This window comes from Hyperolius riggenbachi, chromosome 2 (genome assembly GCF_040937935.1).
Source record: "Hyperolius riggenbachi isolate aHypRig1 chromosome 2, aHypRig1.pri, whole genome shotgun sequence".
Taxonomy (NCBI): Eukaryota; Metazoa; Chordata; class Amphibia; order Anura; family Hyperoliidae; genus Hyperolius; species Hyperolius riggenbachi.
Window position 1 is genome coordinate 102798644 of NC_090647.1, and position 26337 is coordinate 102824980.

The 26337-nt window shown below is 44.4% G+C and overlaps 1 protein-coding gene across 1 annotated transcript; it reads right to left on the bottom strand.

Annotated features, from left to right (window-relative positions):
* Positions 1-8974: 8974 nt before the first annotated feature.
* KCNRG (potassium channel regulator) lies at positions 8975-25102 on the bottom strand. The gene is made up of 2 exons (XM_068267134.1): positions 24479-25102; positions 8975-9586 (listed from the first exon to the last, which is right to left on the bottom strand). Exons 1-2 carry the CDS (start codon positions 25057-25059, stop codon positions 9334-9336), a joined length of 834 nt encoding a protein of 277 aa, XP_068123235.1. The 5' UTR covers positions 25060-25102; the 3' UTR covers positions 8975-9333.
* Positions 25103-26337: the final 1235 nt, after the last annotated feature.

Here is a 26337-nt window from a genome sequence, read left to right on the forward strand (position 1 = left end):
GTAGACAGTAGAATTCATGGTTCCATCTATCACAGCAAGCCTTCCAGGTCCTGAAGCAGCAAAACAACCCCAGACCACCACACTACCACCACCACCATATTTTACTGTTGGTATGATGTTCTTTTGCTGAAATGCTGTTACTTCTACGCCAGATGTAATGGGACACGCACCTTCCAAAAAGTTCAACTTTTGTCTCGTCGGTCCACAAGGTATTTTCCCAAAAGTCTTGCCAATCATTGAGATGTTTTTTTAGCAAAATTGAGATGAGTCTTAACCTCCTTGCCGGTTTTCCCGACCTGAGCTCGGGGTAGAAAAAAGAAGCTATTAGCGGTGATCCCGAGCTCAGGTCGGGGTAGGCATTGCAGAGCTTTACCTTTAGTTGTGGAGTCCCGCACGCGATCTCGCTGCGCAGCGGGACTCCAGCCTCTCTCCCCGGCAGTGTGGGGTCTTTCCCTGGCCGCTGGGATCCCCCATGTCCCTGCTATTCTTCCGGGGACCCGGCAGCCAGTTGGAGCAGCGGAGCCGTGGTGGTGGCAACAGAGCGGTGGTGGCAGCGTGACATCGGGGGCGGGGCTAATATTGAAAACGAACTTCTCTATATTAGAGAAATATAGAGAAGTTTGTTTATATGTATATTAGCGCCATCTTGTGGGCAAAGAGAAAACTGCAGCACAGGAGCCCAGAATGGTACTTTTTTTTTTTTTTTTTGCTGCAGATCTCCCTGCCAGAATGATTTTTTTCAGGTTTTAGGGTCTGAAAGAGTGGAAAAAAATTGCACCGCTTTTAGACCCTAAAATCTGGTAAGAATCAGAACGGCAAGGAGGTTAATGTTGTTTTTGCTTAAAAGTGGTTTGCGCCTTGGATATCTGCCATGCAGACCATTTTAGCCCAGTCTCTTTCTTATGGTGGAGTCGTGAACACTGACCTTAATTGAGGCAAGTGAGGCCTCCAGTTCTTTAGATGTTGTCCCTGGGGTCTTTTGTGGCCTCTCGGATGAGTTTTCTCTAAGCTCTTGGGGTAATTTTGGTCGGCCGGCCACTCCTGGGGAGGTTCATCACTGTTCCATGTTTTGCCATTTGTGGATAATGGCTCTCACTGTGGTTCGCTGGAGTCCCAAAGCTTAAGAAATGGCTTTATAACATTTACAAGACTGATAGATCTCAATTACTTTTGTTCTCATTTGTTCCTGAGTTTCTTTGGATCTTGGCATGATGTCTAGCTTTTGAGGTGCTTTTGGTCTACTTCTCTGTGTCAGATAGCTCATATTTAAGTGATTTCTTGATTGAAACAGGTGTGGCAGTAATCAGGCCTGGGGGTGACTACAGAAATTGAACTCAGGTGTGATAAACCACAGTTAAGTTATTTTTTAACAAGGGGGGCAATCACTTTTTTACACAGGGCCATGTAGATTTGGAGTTTTTTTTCTCACTAAATAATAAAAACCATCATTTAAAACTGCATTTTGTGTTCAATTATGTTATCTTTGACTAATAGTTAACGGTTTTTGATGAGCAGAAACATTTAAGTTTGACAAACATGCAAAAGAATAAGAAATCAGGAAGGGGGCAAATAGTTTTTCACACCACTGTAGGTAATTATTGTAAAAATGAAGCACTTTTTTTTTTATTACATTATTTTCAATGGCGTTCCTCTTTAAAGCAGTAGGATTAGCCATACTATGCCAGGGGAAAAACACATAAGTAGATAAATACTTGAACTACTTACATAACACATGTATTATACTGTCCACGTTTTGATTTCAGTAAATGTTATATAGTAAATGACGAGAATTCTGTTCCTGGTGGGGGCCATGGCTTTTGCCCACAGTTAAGGCTAACTCGTGATGTCATTTCTGCCCTTTCCTTTTTTTCTTGTCTCCTCCAATCGCTGGGTGGCCTCAGCCTTGCTTGTAAACACAAGTCAGTAGGGGATTAGGTTTCAGATAAGCAGCTGGCAGGGAAATAAAGGGAAGAGGAGGAATAGATTATAGATAAAAAGAACCCCCAGCATGCAATTCTTTGGCACCGACTACTAAAGGGACAGTGCTCCTTAAAGGGAAGGTTCAGGCACAGGCATAAAAAAATCCAAATCCACTTACCTGGGGCTTCCTCCAGCCCGTGGCAGACAGGAGGTGCCCTCGGCGCCGCTCCGCAGGCTCACGGTGGCCGACCCGACCTGGCCAGGTCGGGCCTCTTCTGCGCTCCATTGTGCGTTCCACGCCGGCGCGCTTACGTCATCGGACTTCCTCCGGGCTGTACTGCGCAGGCTCAGTAGTTCTGAGCCTGCGCAGTACAGCCCGGAGGACGTCCGATGATGTAAGTGCGCTGGCGTGGAACGCACAATGGAGCGCAGAAGAGGCCCGACCTGGTCGGGTCGGCCACCGGGAACCTGCAGAGCGGCGCCGAGGGCACCTCCTGCCTGCCATGGGCGGGAGGAAGCCCCAGGTAAGTGGATTTGGATTTTTATTTTTTGCCTGTACCTGAACCTTCCCTTTAAGTATGTGATAACTCCAAATCATAACAGCAGAAACAGTTTTGAATTCAGGCTCAGCATCTTTATCACTTAACCTCTTGAGGACTGCAGGGCTAACCCCCCCCCCCCCCCCCCCCTAGTGACAAGCCATTTTTAAATTGGCCACTACAGCTTTAAGGCCAAGCTGCAGGGCCGCACAAAACAGCACACAAGTGATTTCCCTCTGTTGAGCTCTCTGTTGGTGGGGTCTGATCGCTCCCCCCGTGTTTATTTTTATTGCAGTAAATATTGTATGTGCTTTTAAGAAAAAAACCTGTCTCTTTAAACCCCTTCCCTCCCTCCCCACAGCCAGCCAATTACGGCGATCGGCTGTCATAGGCTGAGAGCCGATCGCTCTCTTGTCCCCCACGGGGACAGCCGTGTCACACGGCTGTCCCCAGTGCAGCGCTGCTGCTGATTGCAGCGCTGCACAGTGTAAATAGACGGCAATCGCGCCGTCTAACAGTCTCCCGAGCGGCTGAAGGCGGGGCGGAGCTCCGCCCCCAAACAGGAGATGCGCGCGTGATCTCCTGCATTAGCTGGCCCCAGGACTTTACGCCAATCGGCGTTAGGCGGTCCTGGGGCTGCCGCCACGCCCATCGGCGTGACGCGGGCGGAAAGAGGTTAATACACTCAGAACAGTTGCTGTTGAAATTTGAGTTTTATGGTGACTATACCGCTTTGATGCCCTCCCTGTAGACTAGCAAAAATACTGAGTCAGTTCTGTGAATGCTTTGCGTCAGAGGTAAAGATGGTTGTCATTTAACTGCCACTGTGTTCCATGACATCACAGTTCTCTTGCCTGAGTGCTGTGGCCTTCTTGGAAGAGAAGTGGCTGAGCCTAATGCTCCCTGCCCTTCCCTATTAGGTGTAGGCATGACAAACCTAAAGGATAACTGTAAGCGATTTTAAAAAAAAGTTTCTTACCTGGGGCTTCTATCGAGCCCTGTAGACGTCCTGTGACCGCGCCGGTACTCAGCCATCCTCTGTTACCCCGCCACGGCTCACTTCCGTGTTCGCTGACTTTAATGTCGGCGCCCACTGCCACCTCTACTGGGGTATACTGGCTAAGTAGTAAAATAACATCTCCATACATTTTTAAAAAAATTAAAATTAACCCCTTACTAGATAAAATGACATATATAAAAGACATTTTAAAGTTACCTTAGGGACTCATGTATGTTATAAAGTTATATTACTGTTATTTTTTTGCAGGTAAGGGCTTGTAGTTCATGACAGATGCAAAACTGGAAAATGCACCTTTTTTATTTCCTGATAAAATATTGTCGCCATCCATTGTACTAGGGACATAATTTAAAGGATTACTGTCGGGGAGGGAGGGGGGGGAGGAGGAATGAGTTGAACTTACCCAGGGATTCTAATGGTCCCTGGCAGATGTCCTGTGCCTGCGCAGCCACTCACTGATGCACTGGCCCTGCCTTCAGTTCACTTCTGTAATTTCAGACTTTAAAGTTGGAAAACTACTGCGCCTGCGTTGCCGTGCTCTCGCTGATGTCACCAGGAGCGTACTGCGCAGGCACAGACCATACTGGACTTGTGCAGCACGCTCCTGGTGACATCAGCAGGAGCGAGGACATGGCAATGCAGGCGCAGTGGTTTTCAGACTTAAAAATCTGAAATTCCAGAAGTGAACTGGAGGTGGGGCTAGAGCCCCCCCCCCCCAGTATTCCTTTAAATGTAATAACTAGGACACATTGGCAAATGTGTGGGCTTTATTCACAGTAGCATATTTTATTGTAAAACTACAATAGCCTAATATTTTGAGTAACATATTTGTGAATGAATGAATGGGAGGAGTGAGGTATGAGTAACCTCATTGTTCTCTTTGAATGGGAGGAGCGTTGACAGGTGAAAATTGCTGTGGTCCAGTAGGGGGAAAATCCCTTAGTAGGGAAGGGTTTTAGTGGTTAAATGTTCTTGCTCATTTCTCAAACTTTCTCCCACTAGGACACCGTTCCTGGTGTAGGGATTTGACAGCCATTCAAGGAGCAAGGGTTAATATTACAAAATCGAATTGTGCCCAGTAATGACTAAATGAACTTCGCCTGACCACCTCCTGCATCACCCAGTCCCATGCACTTGTCAAGAGCTGCTCCAACTCTATGGAACTTCCTACCTCCACCCATCAGGGCAGCCCCCTCCAACTAATCTACATGCTCACACCCAGTGACTGATTAAGCTGTACCTTGTACTCATACTGTGCTGCGTGATATTATAATATTGCTGTATGTCACCCCTAAATATTGTGTAACCTAAACTAAGGTCCAGCGCTGCGTAATATGTTGGTGCTTTACAAATACAATAAATACAAATTTTTGCCCAATCTTATGATTTCTATGTAATATAAGGGACGCCTGAAGTATCCATTCAACATATTCACTCAGTTTACCCTTCTACTACAGTATAATCTCATTATAATAAACTGATATAGTAAACATTTGGGTATAATAAACTACCTCTCCAGGTCCTGGCCAATCTCCATTATAAGTCTATGGGAGCAATGCCTGGTATGGTAAACTCTGATATAAAACTTGTTATAGTAAACATGGTTTTTGGCCCCTACGTGATGCTGACTCTGGATATAGTAAACAGTGGGTAGCATATGTGTAATGTCAGTGGGCGGTGCATGTGTCATACGTCTGTGAAACTCATGGTCGGCTGCTCTCTTTGCGCTGGTTGTGAGTTGTTACCTAATAACATTTGTAAGACAAGAAGAATGGCGGCAGTGCAAGCAATAACGCTCCTGGTAGCGTGTGAAGCACAGTACATGCTACTTCCACTTGTGCAGATCAGAGCAGGCCTAGTTGCTGCAACACTAAGGAGTGGGGAGCAGTGCTACATCCTGTCCTGGAGGTATCGGAGCCACTAGAATTACAGATGTGGGTAGCTTATTATGGTTCGCTGCATTTTGAAGAGAGGCTTCGTGATTGGCTCAAGTGTGAGCAGAAAGTTTTGCAGGACACGTGCTGCAACTCCGGGCCACAGAGGTATCAGAGCCACTCACAGGAAGTGAGTGGCTGCCTCTATTCAGTGACTGCTGCAATTTTTAAGGAGCCCTGGATACTGTACAACTGATTTATATAGCCCTAAGTTATACTTAACCTTGTAGTCCTTCAAATGCGCAAGTGCTTATACTGTACTTCCAATTGGAGGACAGAGTTGGTCCTTTGCAACAGAGAATGTACCAGGGAATGCTGGGCTGTACTGATACAGTAAACTTCTGATCTAGCAAACCACTTTTCCTGGTCCCTCTGATTTTACTATAACACTATTATAATTTACACAGATTTGTTAAGATTGGACAAACAAATTAGATTGCACTTACACCAGTTTGAGTTTCAGAAGTCCAACTGTCAAAGTAGTGTGGAATTGAGTTGGCTGGCTAGGATCTATGTATATATCCTTTCCAAGGAAGAAGAAAATGCTACTTTAAGTGACTGGCATAGGGAAAAGGCAATTTATAGTGTGTTTTTTGCTCAAGGACAAATGTACATCTCTGTACATCCTAATCTGTTAAAGCAATCTTTCAATAGTTAAGTCTACAAGTTGAAGGGAAAAAAATAGCCTGATGGGTCTCAATATAATTCCCCCCCCCCCTAGTTTTAATCGCTACCTATCCTAATCTACTAACCCCTTGTTAACCGCTGCAGTCCCTATATCTGTTTATACATTTTTAGTAGCGATTGGATGCAATCTTTAGGCGAAAGTTTGGTTCCCCAATGCTCTACAGATGCATTGCTCTGGTGTTGCCTGCCGACTTATCTGTTAAGCACTGGGGCTTCCAAACTGTCGCCTTAGCAAACGCATCGATCGGTACAGACGCACAAACTGAGGATAACAGTCCGCCACATGACCATCTAGTAATAAATGTGGCATGCGTGGTATCATTTTAAACCAGGAGAGCCATATGTATTTGTTTTAGAACTATGGGACTTGCTATGTGAAAATTAGGGTGAAATATGAAAAAAATGGATTTACGCTTAATTTTTACGACTAAAATATTTTAGGACTATAAAATGGTTTTTGGAAAGAAAAAAATACCCAGAGAAAGTCTAGAGCAGGGCTGCCCAATAGGTCGATCGCGATCTACCGGTAGATCACGACCGCCTGATTGGTAGATTGTAGCCTTATGGCTGTGTCGCATTGAATTTTGCGGGCAGCCCAATCGGGAGAAGAGGCGTGGCTGAGAGGCTAGGGGCGGCTCTGTCATGGCTGGTGGCGTGGTGCTGGAAGCAAAACTTCCGACGCTGCCCGCCAGAGCCTCCCTCAACCGCCGAATTGCATATGTGCCCTCCAGGCAGCTGCGGCTGAGGGGGTGAAGACCAGGATGCCACTGCTGGAGGGAGGTAAGTGTGCCCACCCTATACTGCATGCACATATCCCCAGCTAACCTGTACTAAGGGCACCTATACCCAGCTAACATGTACTGAAGGCACCTATACCCAGCTGACCTGTACTACAGGCACCTATGCCCAGCTAACCTGTACTACAGGCACCTATGCCCAGCTAACATGTACTACAGGCACCTATGCCCAGCTAACCTGTACTAGAGGCACCTATGCCCAGCTAACCTATACTGAAGGGACCTATACCGAACTACTTTTTGGGGGAGGGGGGGGTACCGGTGCGTTTAAAACATTGGTAGATCTGGCCTTGGTGAAATTTAAAGTAGCTTGCGAGCCCAAAAAGTGTGGGCACCCCTGGTCTAGTGTGCTAAAAAATGAAATCTATATCCCTAAGATGGTTTAAGTAATTTAAAAAGTTACTGCTTAATCAATAGCGCACAGCAAAAGTGTGAAGAATGTCAGGATCCTTAACGAGTAAAAACCTTGGAACACAAACCCGTTAAAGTGCTTGTACCATTGGAAGGTATCATAATCCAAATTATTTTCTTACCCAGCATTTCTATACCAGATGTACAATATCTAATAGGTGAAGTGCTAAAGACTGGAACTGTAAGAATTGAATCTGTATTTTGAGTTTACTATGTTAATAATTCCTATTTTGCTAGCAGCTGGCTTGTTAAGAAAATGAAAAGCATTCTCATTAAGGAAATGTAAAATTTCACTGATGTGAAGAGTTTAAAAAGTTTCCAAGCTGGCCAAAAAGATGGAACAAATAAAGTTGACCCAGCCGTTCCTGGTTTGATCTTGTTCATTGGTTACTTAGAAGATTAATTTCCCATGTATCATGTGATAATGTATCACCGTTTTCCTGGTAATTATAAATAATTGTAGTGTTTGTTCTGAGATTATTTTTATACAGTTGAATCACTGGCAGCTGTTAAACCATATTGTGATTCGCAGAAGCTTTTGATAAGAGTAGCGTCACTAAATATGCCAGCTGAGATGTCTTTAGCTTATAGAAATAAAAACCTTTTATTAGGCTACAAAGGACAGTTCAGTTGTGGTCACTTTTATCTCGTGGCTTAGTGTATGAAATCCTAAATTCAGATTGAAAAAAATAAATGTTCATCTACGCTAAGCATTATGTTTGGCTTATAAAGTTCTAAATAAAAACTTTATTGAAGTTTCCTCGTCTCTGTTGCTACCTGCTGTCACACCTCAAAACTGATTTTCATTGATTTTCCATTGTTCCTTTCTGAAGCATCATGGGAGCTGAATATTGGGAGCGCAGTGGGTGGTTCTTAGCACCTATACACAGACCCAGTACATGTAGATATGTTCAGGATAGGTTTTCTACCAGCTTTTTGTTTTTAACTGTTAAATGGGAACCTAAACCAAGTAAAATTATTTAAAATTACACATGATGTACCTGCATATATTACATACATGCCTCACTGTCAGTTCTCTCAGAATCTTGCCATTTTCTTCTATAACAATGATTCCTTCCAGTTCTGGCAAGATTTTGTCTACTGAAATCAGTTATAACTGAAAGGACAACTGATGAGCAAGGTAATGTCCATGTTTCCTAATAGTTTACGTCGGTGATATTACAGTTTAACTCTGTGCTGACCAGGAAGCTGTTGTAGGGTAATGGCTGTTTTAAAAATGGAAGAGGGAGTATTCCATTGATCACAGTGGACTAACTGGAGAGGAGAAAGTTTGATGGAGTAGAATACACGAGAGGCAAGTATGACACATGTATGTTTTGACTTTTCAGTTTGTTTTAAATGGCTTATTTAGAGTGGGTTAGAACTCCACCTTTTACAGTTAAAAAGCAAGTGCTGTCATGCGCTTTTTAAAGTAACCCTGAAGCTGGAAAACTTGATCTTATGAAAGTTAAACATTGTTGCATACTGTTACCATAACCACACTGTCTTTTAAGCTATAAAAAGAGAAACCAGTATTTGGGCCATATGCAATGAACTTTCTCCTAGGTGGTGTTTTTAAACTTGTAAATACCTTTAAACCACTTCAGGACCACAGGCTTCCCCCCCCCCCCCCCCTAAAGACCAGGCCATTTTTTTGGTAAAGGGGAATTGAAGTAAGAGGTATACGGAGGCTGCCATATTTATTTCCTTTTAATCCATACCAGTTGCCTGGCAGCCCTGCTGGTCTATTTCTCTGCAGTAGTATCTGAATAACACCAGAAACAAGCATGCAGCCAGTCTTGTCAGATCTGACAATGTCAGAAACACCTGATCTGCTGCATGCTTGTTCAGGGGCTATGGCTAATAGTATTAGAGGCAGAGGATCAGCAGGGCTGCCAGGCAACTGGCATTGCTTAAAAGGAAACATGGCAGCCTCCATATACCTCTCTTCAGTTCCCCTTTATGTTTTTTTTAGTGGGTTTTTGATGGTGGTTATTAAAGAAATGGGTTCATGTGGAGTTATACTGTCATTTCTTTTTATTTGATTTGCTTGGTTTCACTTGGACAGTGATGATCTTCTCTTCTCTGGAGGATTCAGAAATGGTAAGTATTTCGGGTAACTTCTTCCTTTCAAATGTGTAACATTCTATTTTCTCTTGTGTTGACACGGATCTGGTGCTCACCAGCCTGAAGCCCTCCCGCAGTAAAATGTCAAGCAGAAGCCCAAGCACATTGGTCCCATTCAGCAATTTTCTCTGGTCTGGCTTTATGGAAACATACCTGCAGCAAAGGGGGGGAAAAAACATGCAGTTTAACAAAAGAACTTGACACTCAATACTGGATATCCACAGGTCTCTTTAAAGCAGTAGGGTCAGCCATACTATTCCAGGAAAAAAACACATAACTACTTGCTCTACGTACCTAACAGATGTACTGACTATATTTTGATTTCAGTGAATTTTACATAGAAAAAAATCTGTTCCTAGCATCCCTCTGATGAGCAAATACCAATGTAATTCCCCCCCCCCCCTTACTTTTTTTTTTTCTTTTCCTCCTAGAATCTGTCAGCTGCTTGCTTTGTAAACACATGAGAGCACAGCAGCATAGATTGTATTTCAGCTCATACTAAACTGCCCTCAGCCAATCTGTGAGGTGTGGGAGGAGATGGCAAGCTTCCCTCTCACTGTCTTCAGGGATGTGAGAATAGAGCTAGTCTGACAAAGATAAGATTTATTGTAGCAGAATCCATTCGCATTTCTAAGAATAAATACATTTGTAGTATTTTCCAGATCAAAGAGTTCACTTCCTGACATCAAAGCAATCGCTCGGGAAAACCGCTTAGAAAAGCTGTTCACAAAAATATAAAAATTGCATCAGATGTGGACGGAACGCAATGTGAACAAGTCCTAACTTTTTTTTTTTTTTTTATGAAAAGAATATTGAAGGGAATTTTTCAACTGGTGGAATTCACCATTGGGGAATCTCCTCTGGAAGATTTTAACATTTTGATTATAAAATTGATGCACAGCCCTTGATTTTTTTTTTTTTTTTTTGTATTGATTGATTTTTGCATTGCAGTATTTGATTGTACTCGCCATTGCTTTGCAGCATGTGCACTGCCTACAAACTCATGCACTTTGTTATATGTATATGTCCATGTATGTATATATAATATATATATATATATATGTGTGTATATATGTGTGTGTGTATATATGTGTATATGTATGTAATGTTGCTGTCTTATCTGCACCAGTTACGCATTGAGGGATAATTTGCATATTCACATGGGCTTAACTAGGGCAGGGGTGGGTAAACTTTGCATTGCCGCTGGAATATACAGTTGGGCGAGTTAAGCTTCCCATTATGCACAGCCCAAATATTTACAGTAAGGGGAAGACTGGAGAGATTTGTGACACACATGGGTCGTAACTGACCTGTGGGCTGTAGTCTGCCTAGACCTGAACTAGGGTGATTGAGTTCAGTCCAGGTAATTCCCTAGACTGTTTTTGTTAAAGGATTTTTCAATAAGATATGTCTAAACTTAAAGAGGAACTCCAGTGAAAATAATGTAATTAAAGTGCTTAATTTTTACTATAATTATGTATAAATGATTTAGTCAGTGTTTGCCCATTGTAAAATCTTTTAAATCCCTGATTTACATTCTGACATTACATGGTGACATTTTTACTGTTGGCAGGTGATGTAGCTGCTGCATGCTTCAGCTGTAAATGTCTATTTCCCAAAATGCATCAAGGTTCACAGACAGGAAACTGCCAGGAGTACCACGGTCCTCAGTTTCTTGTGGGAGGGGTTTCACCACAATCTCAGTCATACAGCGCCCCCTGATGGTCTGTTTGTGAAAAGGAATATATTTCTCAAGTAAAAGGGGTTATCAGCTACTGATTGGGATAAAGTTCAATTCTTGGTCTGAGTTTCTCTTTAACCACCTTGGCAGTAATGACGAGCTCAGCTCGTCCATTATGGCCGCGGTGGATTTCTCAGGCCCTGCTGGGCCGATGTTCACAATTTATTTTTTTTAAACGCAGCTAGCACTTTTCTAGCTTCGTATTGGATGCTATCGCCGCTACCCGAACAGGATTTCATGTTTGCTCTGATCGCTGGAGGGGGTGGGGGGATTCCGCTGCTCAGCATCTATCATGTAGCTAGCACTAGACTAGCTACATGATTTAACAAAAAAAAATAGTGCTGCGCAGCCACCCTGGTGCAATCAATAGAATGCCAGGGTGGTTAAGGGCCTGTCTCCACTCATCAGTTTTTCTGTGCAATTTCTACACAGGAAAACTAACCAATGTTAATCGATGAGCTAGTTCACACGTAAAGAGACTCTGAAACCAGTTTAAAAATGTCTTTTTCCCTTTTATTAATGTGAGGCATTTTCGCTTCTGTTAAAACACAGCTATCCCGTGACAGAACAAGGAGTCTTTACCCCCCCCCAAATCCCCTGAGGCACACTCGGGGAGCGCTTCCTGTAGAGGCAGAGCTTTCAGCAGCAGCTCTGCCTCTCCACACGTCTATCACCGTGGATCGCCACCTCTCCCCCACCCCTCTGTCCTCCTTCACTGAGAGGGGCGAGGGAGAGGCGGAGATTCGCTGGCTGATGCGCCTGGAGGCAGAGCTGCAGCCGAAAGCTCTGCCTCCATGAGCAGCAAAATTCATGACCAAGAAAGGGGGGATTTGGGGGGTAAAGACCCCTCGTTCTGCCACGGGCTAGCAGTGTTTTAACGGGCAAACATGCCTCACGTAAATAAAAGGGAAAAAGCCATTTTTAAACTGGCTTCAGTGTTTCTTTAAGGGCCATTCACACTAAAGCATTTTGCTGCGATTTCTGCAAAACGCTAGCGCTTTTTAAAAGCGCTAGTGTAATGAAACCCTATGGGACTGCTGTTCTTGCTTGGGGATTTGCGCAAATCGCCCGCAGACTCATCACCTGCACAATTTTCAGGCGATTTCCTGTGCTATAGAAGCGCTAAACGCGGTCACGGCAAAATCACCGCAGTGTTCAGTGATTTTTTTTTTTCCACGGAAAAATCACTCCTACAAAACGCTGGCAAAAATTGATGGCGTTTTGTGTTTCTAAGTGTGAATGGGGCCTAAATGCATTTTTGACATGCAGAAAAAAAACATTGAAAGCAATGCAAAATTGTCAGATAATCCATGCAAAAACACTAACAAGTGGAGACAGGCCTTAACTTAATATGACTGTTTGTATATTTTAAAATACCTCAAAGAATAGATCCCTTTTCAAAAAGAAATCGTTTTGCCCTATCTTAGAGGAACTAAAATCCTTTGATATTAGATTCAGGTGTCTACCTGGTTGTGTGCACACTTTTAATTCACTGTATGCAGCTCCATTGTTGTATAACGTGATGCGACTTTTACCTTTTTATAGGTCAACTGACGTGAGGAATATGGAGGCTGCCATATTCATTTTAAAGAATACCAGTTACTTGGCTGTCCTGCTGAGCCTATGCCTCTAATACCTTTAGCCATTTACCCTTAACAAGCATGCAGCAGATCATGTGTTTCCTTTGGATCTGACAAAATTTAGCTGCATGCTTGGTTCTGGGGGGATTCAGACACTACTGCAGCCACATAGATCAGCAGGGCTGCCAGGCAACTGGTTTTGTTTAAAAGGAAATAAATATGGAAGCCTCCATATCACACATTTCATTTGTCCTTTAGCAGGGGTCCCCAACCACCGGTCTGCGGCCCACTGCTGGTCCGTGGGAAGTTTGCAGTTGAGCCGTCCTCTTGCCAACCCCCCACCCGCTGCTATTACCTTAGCCAGCGGCTGCTTACTTATATTCCCCTCTGCTGTGTGTGTAACTGATTCCCAGCAGCGTGGCCTCCTGGCTGCTGTCTGTGATGAGGGGAAGCAGGAGAGCGGTTCCCATAGTAAAGGTGATACACATCACTGCTACAGGAACCCGCTGCCCTGCTTCCTGCCTCCTCAGACAGCAGCCGGGAGATACGCTGCTGGGAATCGGTTACACGCAGGAGAGGGGGAATATAAGGAAACTGACGCTGGCTAAGGTAATCGCAGCAGCGGCCGTGGGGACTGCTATACTGGGGTACTATACTAGCCATACTGGTAGCTTCAGATCAGACAATCATCTGAAGATTTATCCTGGTGGATCTGATCTGCAGATGAATGTCTGTTAAACAAGGTGTGTATGAGGATCTGCAGACCTCATAGACTATGAATGCATTTTGCAGGAACAGATCTTTGCAAGATGCTGCGCACATGCAACAGATCAGTATTTGGGAAAGATTTCTATCTGATGTGGAGTTCAGCTCAATAGAATAGACTGAGTATGGCTCTCATACTACATGGAAGGGGGTAAAATTGGTCTGATCTTTCATTTTCCAAAGACCATGGTCTGATGTGTGTATGCACCCTTAGGCCACATACACATCAGACCATAGTCTTTGGAAAATGAAAGATCACAGACCAATTTTACCCCCTTCCATGTAGTATGGGAACCATACCTTCACAGTCATTTCTATGGAGCTGAACTCCCCATCAGAAAAAAAAATCTTTGCAAGATGCTGCACACACAGATGCTGTACAGACACAAAAGATCAATATCTGCAAAAGATCTGTTCCTGCAAATTGCATTCATAGTCACTGAGATCTGCAGATCATCATACACACCAGTGTTCTCCCCAGGATCAATCAGCCGGGCGGAGCGCCCGGGTAAGTTTAATTACCGCCCGGCTGGTGATTTGCGTGCCCAAGTAAAATAAATTACTGCCCGCGGCTGATGACGCTGTGTCCCTGTCACCGCGAGCCACACTCGTCGCTGACAAGTGCCTGCCCGGCAGTCAGGATGCGCTGCTTCCCCGCACACGAGATCTCGCGCTTTCCGGCGAGCTCGTGCTTTGATTGGCTCAGCGAATAAGAGGCGTGACCATCAGCGCTGGCCGCCGACTGCAAAGCCGTGTTTCTGAGCTGTGCAGAGTAGACAGACGTCTATTGAGACAGAGGTATGCGCATAGTTCATTCACTGACGGCTGAAGCTGAATCAGTTTCTATATGCAGGCTGTGATTATATATGTATATAGATGAACATCATAGCCTGCAGATTTTGCGTGCGTAAATCATATCCATGGTCAGCCAGTGAACATCAAAGCCTGCAGATTGTGTGTGTTTACAATAATAATAATGTATAATATAGTCTCTCTCTCGATGTTCACTGGCTGACCATGGATATGATTTGATGTGCACGATATTGCGAGGGGGTGGGGGGTAAATGGGGGCGTTGTGTAATATTACAGATAGTGTGGAAGGGCCAAGTATGAAGATTATATTAAAGGAAATGTCCTAGGAGTTAAAGAAACAAAGGTTTACTTCCTCCAGTCGCTGGCAGCCCTCCTGTGCCCTCGCCAGAGCTCTGGTGTCCCAGGCCCCTCCGTTGGAGATGCCGACCTCGCCAGGTCGGCATCTACTGCGCCCTGGTGTCTGCGCTCACACGGTCTGGAGCGTTCTGCGCAAGCGCAGTACTGCCAGACAGGCGAGGTCGCCATCTGAAACGGAGGAGATCCCGGGATACCGGAGCTGCGGCAAGAGCATGGAACGGCTGCCAGGGCCTGGAGAAAGCCCCCGGTAAGTAGATCTTTGTTTTTTAACTCCTTGGACATTTCTTTTAATAAATGATTGTATGTGGCCCCTGCACACTATCTTCAATACCCCACGACCAATGCAACAGGAAACTAAACAGTAAAAGTGGACAGCGATAGAGAGACGAGCACACGCTATGCTGCGGTAGGGCAGCATAGCGTTCTCAGTTAACTTGCGCAGGCCACTAAATTTCCCCGTGCCGACCCACCCGGCTACTTTTTCATACTACCCGGCTGGAAAAAAATTCTGGGGAGAACACTGCACACCTTGTTTAACTGACATTCATCTGCAGATCAATCATCTGCAGATCTGAAAATCTATCCTGGTGGATCTGATCTGCAGATGAATGTCTGTTAAACAAAGTGTGTATGATGATCTGCAGATCTCATAGACTATGAATGCAATTTGCAGGAACAGATCTTTTGCAGATATTGATCTTTTGTGTCTGTACAGCATCTGTGTGTGCAGCATCTTGCAAAGATTTCTGTCTGATGGGGAGTTCAGCTCCATAGAATAGACTGTGTAGGTATGGCTCTCATACTACATGGAAGGGGGTAAAATTGGTCTGTGATCTTGCCTTTTCCAAAGACTATGGTCTGATGTGTGTATGAGCCTTAAAGAGACACTGAAGCGAAAAACATATATGATATAATGAATTGGTTGTGTACTATGAATAATTACTAGAAGATTAGCAGCAAAGAAAATATTCTCATATTTTTATTTTCAGGTATATAGTGTTTTTTCTAACATTGCATCACTCTATAATATGTGCAGATTACACAACACTCAGCATTCAAAATGAGTCTTTCAGAGCAGTCTGAAGTAATGAACTCTCCTCTGGCAGAGGAAAAGTAAACAGTTCAATTACAGTTGAGATAATAAAAGTCAGATAACAGCCCTCTCCACGACTAAGTTAGTCGGAGAGCTTAATAGCTTTTTTGCATAGAGATAACTGGAGTTTCTCAACTCTTCCTGTACTGGAAACAGTTAGACTGATGTATCTGATCTTAATGTTTTTTTTCTTAGCTGTACTACACATACAAATCATAATATCATTTTTTTTCGCTTCAGTGTCTCTTTAAGTGTATTCGACCTGCCCTATGCTAAGTTGCCTGAAGTTTGCAAACCAAATTGGTATCCACTCTTCTAGCAAGCTCTTTGATCAGCTCTGGTGAAGACCTGGGTCTCCATAGAGTGATGGAGATGTGTGCTGTAGCTACACCACTCTTTTTCATGTCTCTTTGCTTGGCATCTTCACAACCTCTACCTACAATATTTTGTGTTATTCAAGAAAAAAAATTGAATGTATGTCAAGCAAGTTTCTCACTTAAATAATTCTCTATGAGAAATCCTGTGTTTTGTTCCAATATACCCTTTTTTATTAATGCCGATAAATCTACTCCAGATGTTGCTCTTTGCTTTTTTTCCCCTCTCATAATAGATTGCTTTAATTTGTGTATCTGCTGCTACTGTTTATTTTTCAGAAAACCTAAGATTCCTACTCTTTAATTTTCCAGTCTTCCCTACCTATGACACCTGTGAAATAATTTACAATGTTACCCCTAATGTGGTAGATCTATATTGATTCCTTAGTGACCTTCCCCCCAAGATGGCTGTGTATTTGACCTGAGAGTGAAGTCAGTTCACCATGTCCTCTTTACCAGTCAGGAACACGGCCCATGTATTTTGAATTTTTCAAGATAGTGGTTGCTTGAATTTGATGCACCCAACCCACTTGCCAAAAATCTTCAACAGTAGGTGAGGTTTAGCTAGATAGTATTTTTGTGTATTCTATTTAGTATGCTGTGGCTTCAGTATGTTCAGTTTATTAATTCTTCTCCTCTTAGGTTAAATGGTTTTATGTGATGCTCTTACTGTGGATTTACAGGATGCTCTCTCAATTACATACAAATATGGTAATAAGTTGGATTAATTACTATATGCAATTTTCCACACTTTGAAAATGGCTTAATGAAACCTCACCTTGGTTTCATTCTATTAGTCCCTCTTTGCACTACAAAAAAGTTTCTATAGGGCCCTTCCTGACCACCTCTGTACTACTGAAGTATGGGGTGCTCCAGGGCTCAATTGTTTCTCTCCTGCTTTTCACAATTTTACGTTACCACTTGGAAAACTAATCCTAAAACACGGCCTGACATACCACTGCTATGCTGATGACACCCAACTATATATTTCCTTCAAGCCTGGTGTGACAGACTCAACTCCTATAAATGCCTGCTGAGCTAAACTACAGCAATGGATGAGTGACAACTTTCTGAGACTACAGTTGTGTTCAAAATTATTCAACCCCCACTGAAATTAAGTGTTTTGGCCAGTTTGACATTGATTTTGATCATTTCAGTCATCTTGTTTACAATTAAATGAAAGAGGCACTTGTAAGTCAGACAAATATACCAACATTTATAATGAAATAACCACAATTTTCTTTTCTGTGCTCATAGCATTATCAGTTTTAGTCAACCCCCAAATGACATTCATTCTTAGAACAACATCCTTTTCCAGTTATAACATCTTTTAAATGTGAAGCATAGCTTGACACAAGTGTCTTGCAGCGATCTACGGGTATCTTAGCCCATTCTTCATGGGCAGAAGCCTCCAGTTCAGTCACATTCTTAGGCTTGCGCGCTGCAACTGCTTTCTTTAAGTCCCACCAGAGGTTCTCAATCAGATTTAAGTCTGGTGATTGCCATGGCCACTCCAAAATGTTCCAGCCTTTAATCTGCAACCATGCTCTAGTGGACTTGGAGATATGCTTGGGATCATTGTCCTGTTGAAAGGTCCAACGTCTCCCAAGCCTCAGGTTTGTGACGGACTGCATCACACTTTCATCCAATATCTCCTGGTACTGAAGAGAATTCATGGTACCTTGCACACGCTGAAGCTTCCCTATACCTGCAGAAGCAAAACAGCCCTGAAGCATGATTGACCCCCTGCCATGCTTCACAGTAGGCAAAGTGTTCTTTTCTTCATAGGCCTTGTTCTTCCTCCTCCAAACATAGCATTGATCCATGGGCCCAAACAGTTCTAATTTTGTTTCATCAGTCCACAGAACACTATCCCAAAACTTTAGTGGTTTGTCCACATGACTTTTGGCATACTGCAGTCGACTCTTCTTATTCTTTGAAGATAGGAGTGTGCCTGGGAGTTCTGCCATGGCGGCCTTCATTACGCAGTGTGCGCCTTATTGTCTGAGCTGAAACTTCAGTACCCGCATCTGACAAATCTTTTTTCAGTTCCTCAGCAGTCACACGAGGACTTTTCTCCACTTTGCGCTTCAGGTAGCGCACAGCAGTCGAAGTCAGCATCTTCTTTCTGCCACGACCAGGTTGCCTTTTGCCTTGAATTTGCGAATGATGCTGCCTATGGTGTCTTTTGGTATGTTTAACATCTTTGCAATCTTCTTATAGCCATTGCCTATTCTGTGAAGAGAAATCACCTCTTCTCTTGTCTTCCTGGACCATTCTCTTGACTTTACCATGCTTGTAAACACACCAGTAAGGCCTAGTGCACACCAGAGCCGTTCGGCAGCGTTTTCAGATCTGCTTGGGTAATGTATTTCAATGGGCTGGTGCACACCAGAGCGGGAGGTGTTTTGCAGAAACTCATACTCCCGGGTTTGCTGCAGATTTTGGATTGTGGATGTGTTTCTGCCTCCAATGTAAAGTATAGGAAAAATGCAAACCGCTCTGAAAACCGGCAGTTCAGAGCAGTTTTGCAGGTGTTTTTGTTACAGAAGCTGTTCCATAACAGCTTTACTGTAACAATATATGAAATCTACTACACCAAAAACTCTTCCCAAAACTGCAAAATGCTAGGTGAAACGCTACAGAAAAATAAGAAAGCGTTTCAAAATTTGCTAGCATTTTGCGGATCTGCTAGCGGTTTTTGGTGTGCACCAGGCCTAAATGTCTAGAAGGAGCTGAGTATCACAGTCATTTTAAATCTGCCTAATTGGTGCTTATTATGCTTGATTGCTGCTTGTTAACATCCACATGTGTTTTCAATACATGATTGAAACTACTTAAATGAACCTCTGTTCTTAAAGGGGAACTCAAGAGAGGTATATGACGGCTGCCATGTTTATTTCCTTTTAAGCAATACTAGTTGCCTGGCAGCCCTGCTGATCCTCTGCCTCTAATACTTTTAGCCATAGCCCCTGAACAAGCATGCAGCAGATCAGGTGTTCCAGACTTTAAATTCAGATCTGACAAGACTAGCTGCATGCTTGTTTCTGGTGTTATTCAGATGCTACTGCAGAGAAATAGACCAGAAGGGCTGCCAGGCAACTGGTATTGATTAAAAGGAAATAAATATGGCAGCCCATATACCTCTTACTTCAGTTCCCCTTTAAAGGGAACCTGAAGCGAGGAAAATTATTTGAAATAAACACGACGTAGCTGCAAATGAATATTACATACTAACCCCACTGTCAGTTCCTCTCAGAAGCTCACCATTTTCTTGTTATGGTGATCCCTTCCAGTTCTGACAATATTTTGTCAACTGAAATATACCAGTTGCTGACAGTTATTTCTCAGCAGCTGTCAGTTATAACTGAATGCGCCAGGTAATGGTCTTTTTCCCTATGGCTCAAGTGGGTGATATTACAGTTTAACAGTGTCCTGGCCAGGCAGCTGTTGTGGGGTAATGGCAATTTTTAACAATGGAGGGTGGAGAATTCCATTGATCAGTGGACAAATGGGACACAGGAGAGGAGAAAGGGATTGAGGAGTAGACTACACAGGAGGTAAGTATGACCGGTGTATGTTTATTTTGACTTTTTACACTCAGTTCAGGTTCTCTTTAAGGCGTCTTTTCCACGAACTGTTTGCTCAGCAAGCAGTTACCAGGCAGCAGTGAGCAGTTGTGAGAGTTTTAGAGGCATTTCACTGCCTATCAACAGTTCGTGGAAAAGAGGCCTAAAGGTGGCCATACACTGGCCCGATTTGCGGCAGTTTCGACAGCAGATTCGATCACTGGGATCGAATCTGCTGCCAATCGTTCGCGCAACACGCACCCGCCGATCCGATTTCCTCCCGAAATCGGATCGGTCCGTCGATCGCGCCGTGCGGGAAATTACCCTCGATCGCCCGCGGGTAGGGAGCGCGTCGCTAGCGGCGGCCGATCCGATCAGGTATACATTACCTGAGGCTGGCTCCCGGGCATCCCGTCCGTCACTGCTCCCGTCATGGCACCTCCGGCATCCTCGTATAACTTCCGCTGTCATGCCAGTGACAGCGGAAGTACAACTAGAGGGCGCTCTATTTGAACTTCCGCTGTCACTGGTGTGATAGCTTAAGTTCTATGCGGATGCCGGAGCCGGAGGTGCCACATGACGGGGACATCACGCCCGGGAGCCAGCCTCAGGTAATGTATACCGGCGGGGGGAGCGGCGGCAGCACCACCACAACAGATTGTGATCGGTTTCAGGCTGAAATCGATTCACAATCTGTTTGCAGGAAAGGCAGCCATACGATCCCTCTCTGATCAGATTCGATCAGATAGGGATCTGTCAGCTGGTCGATCTGATGGCACATCGACCAGTGTATGGCTGCCTTAAGAGTGGTAGTCTTAGGGGTGGTTCAGATGGACGTTTGGAGGCGTCGCGTTCGTTGGCATCGCGGTTGTGGGCTTTCAGCAGCGTTTGTGTTCGGATGTGGTTGCGATTTTCCTTTCCCTAGAGGGACATTAGCCGTCGTGGTTAACCGCCCCTTGAAGCTACATGTAGCTTCAGCGGATCCTTGAACGCCATGGAAAATTGGGACCCGAACGCCGCGTTCGTGCAAACGCGCTTGAAAGCTTGGTACAAACACTCCCATTCACTTGAATGGGAGTGTTTAACACCAAGCCCCAAACGCTGGCTGTGAATGCTCTGCAAGTGTCCATCTGAACCAGCCCTTAAAGGGGAACTGAAGAGAGAGGTATATGGAGGCTGTCATGTTTGTTTCCTTTTAGACAATACCAGTTGCCTGGCAGCCCTGCTGATCCTCTTCCTCTAATACTATTAGCCATAGCCCCTGAACAAGCATGCAGCAGATCAGGTGTTTCAGTGGTTTAGACTTATAAGTCTGATCTGACAAGACTAGCTGCATGCTTGTTTCTGGTTTTAATCAGATACTACTGCAGAGAAATAGACCAGCAGGGCTGCCAGGCAACTGGTATTGATTAAAAGGAAATAAACATGACAGCCTCCATATACCTCTCTCTTCAGTTCCCCTTTAAGGGGTTGAATAATTGTGTCAATGAAGAAATCACACAAAAAAACATTTAATACTGTATTACAAAAACAATTAATGTCATTTTAGTTGCATTTGGTTCTTTAAATAATCATTGTAAGAATTCATTCTGTACACAATTACAAATGTACACTAATTTCTTAAAACCCTTTACAACATTGGGGGTTGAATAATTTTGAACACAACTGTATATGTTGATAAGTTCTAATCGGAGGGCAGTGTATGACAACAAAACAACTTCACCTGCAGTCTTCACCACTGGTAATAGGAGGCACAGATCTACACAGTTCTGATGTGTGTAGCCTGGGAGTTCTAATTGATGGGGACTTAAACTTTTCGGGACCATGTGAATGAGATCCTACGCCGCACTTGTGGCTGTTCTAGCCTGATGCGGCGTAGGATCTACGCCGGCCCGCAATTTCCGCTCCCGACGCGATCGTGCGCACCCGGAGGGGGAGATTAAGCTGTCATATTACAGCCGACATCTCCCCCGAGTGATCAGCAGCCATCGCGTATGGCTGCTGATCACACGATCACTACGATCGCCGTCGGATCGTAGTGATCTGTTTGACAGCTGCGGCGGCAGGGGGGGGGAAGAAGAGGATCCACTCACCTCCCTGCCGTTCCAGCGACGATCGGCGCCCCCCTCCGCTCTGGCCGGCACCTCCGCTTCATCTGACGTCAGCGCCGGGTCCCGGCTTGATGACGTCATCAAGCCGCGACCCGGAACTGCTCGTCAGACAGAACGGAGATGCCGGCCGGAGAAGAGGGTCCCGTGCGGCTCATCGCTGGAGCCTGGAAGGTAAGTGAAGGCTGCGGGCAGAAGGGGGAGGCACAGGCCACCATGGGGGACACCACTCTAGCCAGCCACACACGGGATCCGGCCGCCTGACCCCCCCAAACGCGCACCCCCTTCCCGCGCAAAATGCCTGGTCCTTAAGGGGGGGGTAGGTGGCCGGTCCCGAAAAGGTTAAGGTGGGTATATACGTCAAATAAAAGTCTTTGGAAAATGAAAGATCACAGACCAATTTTACACCCTTCCATGTAGTATGAGATCCATACTTTACACAGTCTTTTCCAGGGGGTCAGGAACCTTTTTAGCTGAGAGCCACAAATGCCACATATTTTAAAGACACTGAAGCGAGTAAAAAACTCTCTTCTTCTCTTATATTCAGCAGGGGCATGTGTGCTCCTGCTAAACCGCCGCTATCCCGCCGCACAACGGGAGTCCCTTACTCCCCAATTCCCCCCCTGCAAAATCAACGACTAAATTGGTTGTAGATTTTGCTGCTCCTAGAGGCAGGGCTAATTGCTGCAGCCTTGCCTCACAGCGTGTCTATCAGCGGCGCTTTGCCGCCTCTCCCTGCCCCTCTCAGTGAAGGAAGACTGAGAGGGGCGGGGGAGAGGTGGAGAGACGCGCTGACAGACGCGTGTGAGGCAGGGCTATAGCCGTTAGCCCTGCCTCAATGTGGAAGAGATCCCCAGCGAGGATGGGATTTGGGGGTTAAGGGACCCCCGTTGTGTGGCGTGATAGCGGTGGTTTAGCAGAGGCACACGTACTCCTGCTGAATATAGGAGAAGAAGTGAGTGTTATACTCTTCAGATTCTTTTTAAAATGTAATTCCGTGAGAGCCATACAATATGTTTCAAACTGGGACAGTGGGGCTCACGTCTGGGCAGAATAAATATCAGACACATCTTCAGCTTCTCTTGGGTTTCAGCAACATCAGCAATTCCAAAGAGCAAAACAGAAAAAATACAGACTAACAATTGTACAATTAGTTAGCTGACTTGGGTGTTCATTCACATTGTAGAATGAGTTCCCAGCACTTTGGCCCAAAAGACTGCCTGTCAAGTGACAGGCAGCCTATTGGGCCAATCAAAGTTTGGGGATCTCATCCTACAAAGTCACTGGACCTGACAGGGCCCATAGTCGGACAATTGGAGCAGCCGTTAGTTTTGGGGTAGCGTGAGTAAGTTAGTAGTGCATGCTACAACAGTAGCATGTCTACCTGCGCTGCTTGAGCAGTTTAGCTTAGTAAATCAACCCTACTGATATGTATGTGACCCAGATGTAGCCATGAAAAGAGCCACATCTGGCTCCCGAGCCATAGGTTCCCTACCCCTGGTCTATTCTATTGAGCTGAACTCCCCATCAGATAAAAATATGTGCAAGATGCTGTACACAAAGATGCTGTACACATGCAACAGATCAGTATCTGCAACAGATCAGTATCTGCAAAAGATCTGTTCCTGCAAAAGATCTGTTCCTGTAAAATGCATTCATAGTCTATGATATCTGCAGATCTCATAAACACCTTGTTTAAAATAGGCATTCATCTGCAGATCAGATCCACCAGGATGGATCTTCAGATCTGCAGATGATTGTTTGACCTGCAGATGAATGTCTGTTAAACAAGGTGTGTATGAGATCTGCAGATATCATAGACTATGAATGCATTTTGCAGGAACTGATCTTTTGCAGCAGATCCTGATATGTTGCATGTGTACAGCATCTTGCAAAGATTTTTATCTGATAGGGAGTTCAGCTCAATAGAATAAACTGTGTAGGTATGGCTCTCATATTACATGGAAGGGGGTAAAATTAGTCTGTGATCTAGCCTTTTCCAAAGACTTTTATCTGATGTGTGTACCCACCTTTAAACTTCAGAACTCACATCTCTGCTGTGGTGAAATCATCCTATTTTCACCTGAAGAACATCAAGCACCTCATCCCCTCCCCCAGAAGATCTGCCAACCTTAGTTTATGCCTTCATTTGAAGAAATGTGGCAGCTGCGTAGCAATCCGTGCAATCTCAGATCCACAGGTTCTAATAATCTAGTCATACCCAGAGTCCACCTGGAAACTTTTTGCCCCAAAGCCTTCAGTCATGCCGCTGCTACATTATGGAACTCCTTACCTCAGCAGATCAGGACAGCTCCATCTCTGGACGTGTTTAAATCCAGACTGAAAACCCACCTGTTCAGTTTGGCATTTGAAGAAATATAATTGTTGTTGTGTTAATACTTATAACTAATACATATCCTACTACCAACTACTGAATCTGAGAGCCTAAGTGCTTAGAGCCTTATGGGACAAAAGCGCTATAGAAATGTTGTACTATGCATAAAAGTATTCAAAATCTACACTACATGAAGATAGCAAAATTGGCCAATCAAAATTGAAGGCGTGTGCAGGCGTAACGCTTTAAACCTTTTGAATCCATAAGAATAGAGTTAAAAACATAATAAATAAATAAATAAATAGTTCACCTGGGTCCAGTTTGGTCTCCTGCAGCATAATCTGCTCCACACTGAAACACAAGGTCATGGTGTGATGGTCTCTGCAAGGGAACCGGTGCCAGGGGTTTCTGGTTGGAAAATGGGAAGTTCCATCCTTGGTTACCTAGAGGCTGTTCTACAAACATTACAATGCGGTCTGCAAAAGCTTCAACGGTGCTGCTGCATGAGCAGAAGATGCGGAAGAAGGCGTATGTTTCTTGAAGTTGGAAGCGTACTTCCAAAATCTCTTGTCTGGGTTTATAAACGCTCTCCTGGCCCAGCTGTTCAGCTAAAGCCTGAAGCTGATAGAATTCTGCTTCCCGCTGAAGTCTTTGAAAATCCGAGAAATCTGAAGGCAGTGTTAACTGAGATGTCCTGAGGTAGTCCAGTATGTAGCTGAATAGACTGCCCTCCCTGTCTACAAAATACTGACCATTCATTATCCTGAAGTCCCGGTCACTGCCATCCAGCATACGAGCCAGCCTGGATTCAGGGAATCTCTGTAGTGTTGAAGCAGATGTGGTGAACTTCATGCCCCCAACATTTAGGGTCACCACTTCTGGATTACTCATCTCTCACCACTTTTCCAGCCCTCTGAAAGCGGACTCTGACAGATTGCAATAAACAGGAGAAAGAGAAAGACCTTTCCTTGGCAACAATAACTCAAACACACCGTGGATATACTATTGTGTATGTGTGTGGCTTTAGTTGCTTGGGAACACCCTTGATTCTTCTATTCTGAATGAGTAACTTGCTCACTGACATCTGCAGAGTGAAGTGAATGTACAAATTTCTTACTACATTCAGAAACTACGGCATAACTTTTTGTGCTATCTTCCGAACATGTATGTTGTGAAAAGGCCTACTAAAAAATAAATATGGACAATCTGGTTGACTCCTAGTCTGTGGCAAGCTTTGGCAGTTTAGTCTGGCAGATCAGCAGAATCTCCCGTCAATGCAGGTGATCACTGAAGCATTGTACAGTACTGGATAGACCTCAGCTGAGAAGATCATTTTGGACCCACTTAGCTGAAATGCTAGCCTGTTAACAAGTTCCTCATAACATCGGGTAGCAATCCATAATGATTAATGAACAATCGCTTTTTTTTTTTTTTCTTACTCCTGCTTTGCTGAATGCTGCTTATATTTTGCTTTCCTTCCCTCCTCCCTTTTTTACAAAGCAGCATGCTCATACATCATTTCCCAAAAGTATCAGCCTAAAGCCTGGTACACACTTTCAACTATGATTGGCAAATCACTGACCAATTTTACCACCTTTATGTATTTATACCTATACAGTCTGCTCATAGAATTCAGTATCTGGACCTACATACTACATATGGAGGTAGTTAAATTGGGCAATCCTAATTGAAGTATACCAGGCTTTATGCTACATACACACTTGAGATAAAAGTCTTTGGAAAAGGCAAGATCACAGACCAATTTTACCCCCTTCCATGTAGCATGAGAGCCATACCTACACAGTCTATTCTATTGAGCTGAACTCCCCATCAGATAAAAATCTTTGCAAGATGCTGTACACATGCAACAGATCAGTATCTGCAAAAGATCCGTTCCTGCAAACGGCCAGTTTAAGCAACAATGGGGCCCCAGGGCAAAATAAATCTGGGGGGCCCCCCCAACATATACCCTGGAACAAAAATCGGCATTAGGGGACCTTTTGTGCAGCTGGTATAGTCAGGGTGTGAAGTCCCAATCGGTCGGAGCTCCACATTCTGGCTATCCCAGCCTGCATGGGGGACAAGGGGTTAAAGGGAAGGTTCAGGGACTAGCTAAAAAAAATAAAAATCCATTTCCACTTACCCAGAGGCGTAGCTAGGGTTTTCAGC

Excerpts from the sequence above, each read along its gene's own strand:
- KCNRG (XM_068267134.1), bottom strand. The coding sequence starts at position 25,059 with ATGAGTAATCCAGAAGTGGTGACCCTAAATGTTGGGGGCATGAAGTTC. Across the intron at positions 9,587-24,478 it reads GGAGACCAAACTGGACCCAG|GTATGTTTCCATAAAGCCAG; the intron begins GTGAACTATTTA and ends CCTTTGCTGCAG.